The 6,000-nt window shown below is 34.5% G+C and overlaps 1 protein-coding gene across 3 annotated transcripts in view; it reads left to right on the top strand.

Annotated features, from left to right (window-relative positions):
• The first annotated feature begins 71 nt into the window (after positions 1 to 71).
• WWTR1 (WW domain containing transcription regulator 1) overlaps positions 72 to 6,000 on the top strand; it is a 74,985-nt gene continuing 69,056 nt past the window's right edge. The window contains exon 1 of one of the 3 annotated variants that reach the window (XM_085302818.1): positions 72 to 230. In XM_085302818.1, the coding sequence (XP_085158944.1) occupies positions 211 to 230 (20 nt within the window). In that variant the 5' untranslated portion in view covers positions 72 to 210. The other 2 variants (XM_085302819.1, XM_085302820.1) reach the window with 2 other exon arrangements.

The raw sequence follows: 6,000 nt of genomic DNA, 5'->3' as shown, positions 1-6,000 counted from the left end.
ACGCCAAGCGCTCGTCGCGCACGGGCCGCGGGCGCTGCCTGCCGCTCCCTGCCGGCCCCCAGGCGCCCGCCCCTCCGCGGCGCGGCTGCTTCGCCTCCTGGCCGCCCGTTGGGGCCGCTGAACGGTGCACGTTGTCTCCGACTGTTGTAGCTTGGCTTAAAATGGTGTGATAGGCCTGAAAACGTGTAGGAATTGTGACTAGCCGTCGTAATGTGTGATACCTTCCTTCGGTAGGTTTTATACCTCTGCTCCAGATTCACTGTAGAGTAAATGGCTCTGTATTAAGTTGGCAAACACACGGTAGCAAAATATTTATTAATGAAGTATCTGCCTAAGCATACTGAGGGTGTTTAACTGCCAGGACTTAAGAGAGCATTCACACTTCACTACTGCCTTCTTGGTCAGAAAAGTAAGTAGTATTTTGAGTTCATATTCAGCCGTTTACAATATTCATTCTTTAGAATAATCAATAAATATGTAATTTATGTCATTTTGTAATGATTTTATTGCCTTGTGGCTTTGGAATCTCCAAGGAATTATTCAAGAACCGAAACGGTCTTTGTAGTTACTCTCCAGAGTTTGAGTTCTTGCCCCTTGTCACACACTGAGTTACTAGCAGAGTGTGAACATTAGTTTCCTTTCTTTCTGCCACTCTCTGTGTTAGTATATGCGGCTTATAATACTGAGTGGTCATGTACCAGGGTTCAATCTTACAAATTTTTTACTGATCTGGTTAACTACCTAAATGAGGAGACTTGTGYTGCATCTTGCATGTGTTTTTTTTTCAAGAAAGCAGGACAGAGAAGAAAAAGCTGATAGGAGCATCATAATATCACTTGTAAATAAATATTTTGTATAAATACTTGCTAGAGTTCAGCCAGCAGATGTTTTCAGACTCTGGCTAAAAATGAAAAAAAAACATATTTTTTTTTGCCTACCTTTTGGCTTTTGGTTAATATCAAAATGAGCTCCTGTGTTTTCTCCTTTACCCATCACACATTTCTGGCATAGGTCTTTCCTTGTCACCAAACTCTGAAGATTTCTTGTTGCTTGGGTCAAAAATGTGAGTTTCTTACTCAAAAAGCTGTCGTAAACCCCCAAAGTTTTATATTTTTCCCAAAACACATCAACAATAATAAAATCAAGGAAAGTTTTGAGAAACTTCATTTTGTGCATTTTTTATTCTGTTTTTTTAGTGCCTCTTAAAAGTAGTGTATTCTGATTAACAATAGCCTTTTTATATATAAAAAAAGACAATCTTCATTGGGTGTATAATTTATTACCTAAGGTAGCCTTTCTGTTTTGTTTATTTAGTTTTAGTTATCCCATGGAATTTTTAAAAACTTCTGTAATAATTATGTGCAGTAAATTATTTCCTTACTACTCGTTAACATTTTTGAAGGTAATACTYAGCTATAAAATGATCATATATGAATTATAATATCTTGATGTGACACAATCTTTTCAGGTGAAAATGGCATTTTTTACAGAAATTTAATACTGTTTATGAAAAACAGCATTTAAAACTATGTAAAATAGTATGTAGTGTTTAAGTCAGACGGTTCATTTAAAAACACTAGTTGGTCAAACCTGGCACATAAGGTTACATTTATGCATATCCAAGGGCTACCTGTCAAAAAAATTCACCATTTGTTCTCAGTTTAATGCTTTGTACATGTGCATAGTCATTGGCAAAAGAAAATTGAGAAGGATGTGGAGAGCACATAGCAAAAAAAATGAATGGTATTAAAGCCTTTATGATCTGTTGAGGTTTAAAATGCAATGTGTTTTATTTAAAAGTATTATAAAGATTTATTAAATGAAAGTAGTGATGGGGCTTTCAATCATCAATGAGCCTTAGTTAGCCTTGTTGACCAGGAGGAACCAGCTATAACTTGCAAAAATCAGTCTTGCATGTCAGTTCCTGCAGAAGTTTTCTGGCTGTGACTGGAAGAAACATAAGTAGCCTCGGGACCACTCCACCCTGTAATTAAATACCAAACCACAGAAGTGGGGGGTGGAAAACAGACTAATAAACACACACTCGCTTACAGCWATGTTATCTAAAGCATTTTTCTGTGTGTGCATGTGTGAAAAAAAAACTTTAAGTGTGATTTATTTCTGATAAAAAAAGGATTTCTGGAAAGACAGGCAAAATGCTTGTGTAGCTCTTAYATTGGTAAGTGGGAATATCAGTTGCATGTCGATCCACATGCTGAACTGTGTACACACATTCTGTAATAAAAATTTTTCAAGTATTACTTTCTACCAGTTTGATTTTAGGTGCTGCAGCCTCGTATTRCAAATGAAGTCTAAGGTTTTAGTGTTTTCTCAGTGTGTGTACAGTGCTTCTGATCAGACTCAGATTTCAATCCAGGAGGTAAACACATCTGTATAGAGAATATGGTATTTGCACTGAACAGATTTGTGAAACTTGTTGCTGCTGTTACTTTTATCACAGTGATTTTTAAAAATGTTACAGTAAACATTTGCCATATGAGGACATATTTGCCAGGAAAAGCCTGTTCAGAGTGGAAGCAGCCTGATTATTTTTAGCACTTGATTTACTTGACATGCCCCAAATTTTTCCTACCAGTTTCTGTTGGTGGAAAAGTTTGATTTAACACATGGTCAGTTTTATATTACTGAACAGGTTAAGCAGAATGTGGTGAAGAAAAGTATTATAAATACTATGAAAAAACTTGTTTCTGAAAAGGACAAAACAAATAATATTAAGACAGTTAAACTATTTAAGCAATTTCCCAGTACTGCATYTCTATGAAAACAATTGTGTTAGTTCTGTAGAGACTATAACTATCTAATGTGGTTGTGCTTGATGCTGTACAGTATGTGGAGATATTTTCTGCCTCAGAAATGTAGGCATATAACTGTAAGTGGGAGATGGGAAGGACAGTACATGAGATACTCTCTTAAGCTCTGAGAAAAGTGTGGGGAAAAATTAACACTTTGTGCAAAATTGCTTCCAAATAGTGGTCCAACCACTGATGGAAGTAACACACACAGGATTAAGCAGGGATTGAGTCCACATAGCTTTGGTTTTACATAGTAGAAAAATAGTGCAAGGCAAGAGGCCACGCATCTTCACTGTTTTTAGTGTTGTATGTTAGGGAGATGCATTTATGAAAGCATATGGTTTTTGGGGCCTTCCACGCACTCTTTAAGGGCTCGGCATCGTTTTGCCCGTCTCCAGCAGCTGTTCAGGTGGAACGCGGTGGTTCCCTTACGTTTACTCCTGTAACTGCTTCCCTTGCCTATGTTCCTTCTGTTAAATAGTAAATGCATATATTAATTCCAGATAGAAGTCATTAGCAGTAATAAATCTCAAATTGATTGCAATTTATAACTTCTTTTTTAACAAGAGTTCATAACAGACAGGGAAGCAGTGATACAATAATGAAGTTTATTTGCTGGGAATGCAGCTGTAGCTTCTATGCAGATAGCTTCCTGTGTCATTTTAGAGACATTAGGGAGTTCTGAGTTTCAGAATGTACACATCAGAACTAAAWCTGCACGCTGTGATTAGCAGCAACTGAGTGCTAACTGATTGCTCCTTTCACCGGAGTTTGTAGTTCAAATTCTGTTCTAATGATGCTGTTATAAATCCACAGTAACTTCCCTGACTTTTGTGCAACTAGGAATTAGCTTTTATCTTTCTGCTTATATGGGATCAACATGATGTATGAAGTAATTTCAACGTCTGAATTCTGAGATTGGATCAGATCTTAATCTTGGCAAAGCTTGAGTGATCAGGCTTTGTCTAAGGGAGCGTTAATGTAATCAAATACAATACTGTTCTATACAAACAGTAAATACAATGAACTTGGCGGTTGTTTCTTAAAACAGAAAATTTTTAATGAGTGTCAGATTTTGATAGGATTTTTGCCAGACTGAGGACTAAGTAAGGATTTTGGAAACCGACCTAATACATTTCTTAGAATTAACTRTTTAATTTAATTAAAAAAGAAATTAAATTTCTGGACAAGAGTTCTATAACTAAATCTGACTATGGTTCAAAACAGTATGTAAATTTTTAAGTACAGTAGAGAAAATAGAATATGTATTCACAGGAGTACTTAATTAAAATAGGTTTTATTAAAAAAGCTATTGATACTGAAAGTTATTACTGGGATGTATTAACAAAAGCCRTAGATAGTAGGCCATGTTTTTGCTGTTTCACACTTCATAGGCTGTTCTGCTGCATTATAATTTCATGCCTATAACTCTAATCACAATTTGCATTTTAGTTGTCATAACTTTTAATTTCTGGACTTAATAAGTATGTGCAGCATGTAACTATATTTCATGTGCACCATGGCTTTCTGTATGAACTTACTTTAACAACTGCACTTGGCAAATGTATTAAATAATAAACACTGACAAAACTATAACAGCAGTTATAATTGCCATACAAAGTTTTTAAACTTCTTGTCATCTTACGTGAACAAAATACTGTTAATACTGTTTTCTGGTAATTTTAGAAACCTTTTTGGTTTCTAATGGTGTTCTCTTATTGATATGTCCCTCTAAATAAAATCAGTAATTGCCATGGCAGTATTCTGTTTGATATAAACATGTAATTTAATAGGAATGTTAAGACAGAGCGAAGAGTGAAATTTATTCATTACTCTAAAGCTTACATTGTGGTGGGATTTCTTTAAGGCGTATTTATTAATCTGTTATTTTATATGGCTCTTTTAAAAGCATATTTGAGTATATACACTGTCTGTAAAAAGTCCTGCATGGTTAGCTCTTAAATGCCATGTCGGTGTTTCACAATGTACTTTTCATTATTTAAGATCTTTTTTTATTCTCTCTTTTGATGGTTTGAAAGTTTTAATAGATTAATTTACGTATTTAATGCTACATTAGAAGTAATGAGCTAAAACCAGCCTTGCAACAGTCTCTTCAGGAAAAAAAAGTTTGTAATAATTTCTTTCTATTTCTGTTGGTGCAAAGGAAGTAAAAGACTGAAAACTTAAAGGAAGTTAAAATACATATAAAATGCATGGRCAATAAGGGTAATCTACTTGTCTTCACAAAGTTAGACCCCAGCTTGCCCAGGTTTCACTATTTTAAGTTACAAAGTGAATAKCAAGACAGGTGTAATCTTTTTTTTTAATATCTTTCTCTTAGAGTGAATTGTCTGATTGGAATGTCTAATAGGTTAAAATTTCTTGGGTTAGTATCATCTCTGAAATTCAGTTGCCTGTAATTGAGTTCCCTTGCTAATCAGTTTTCCAAAAACATCAGGACATAATCACTTATTTTTCTTATGATCAAGCTAAAATTCTCATTTGGTGCATAAAAAAGCTTTTGCCTGTATTTCAAGTTGCAAATCTTTAATGTAGTAAGGGCTTAAAATCATGTTTTGTAAAATCTGTGCGACTTTAAACAYGCACTGTATCTTCATTCACCGCACACTGGATCTTATGAAGTGATGAGGTGCTCTCAGTTTTCAGTGTTTTTCTACTTAATTTGATGAACTTAATGTCTTTCCAATTGACAGGTGGTCTCAGACTCTGATCTATCATGCAAGATCTGATCCTATGATGAAATGTTTCAAAAGCAGATCTCAGGACATTGTTGTATCTGTATCATACATCCGGGAGTATCAGTTTGTTTGTAGATAACATTTTAATAATTATTGAACGTTATTATTAATGCAGYTATTACAATTATTAAATTAAAAGTGAATTAATATTAATTCAAATAACATTTTTAATACAAAAGTTAAGAACAAGTTCATGCTTTCATTTGCTGACACTAGCGCTAAATAATATCTTTATTTTAAAACTTTATGCTTTCAAGCTAAGTGATGAAGTACCAGGTGGCCCAGTAGTTTTGCAATGTAATACACAGATTTAAACAAATCAGAATTTGTAGGCATGTTTTTAATATATCCTAATAATGTGCCATACAGGTTCATGAATTTAAAATATTTTAAACATTTTTTGATTAACACTTTTTTTGGCTTTAACT

The sequence above is a fragment of the Rhea americana genome, unplaced genomic scaffold (assembly GCF_003343005.1).
Source record: "Rhea americana isolate MKP2758 unplaced genomic scaffold, rheAme1 scaffold_193, whole genome shotgun sequence".
In the NCBI taxonomy this organism is placed as follows: Eukaryota; Metazoa; Chordata; class Aves; order Rheiformes; family Rheidae; genus Rhea; species Rhea americana.
Note: the sequence above shows the minus strand (reverse complement) of the source record. Positions and strands in the feature narration are given on the sequence as shown.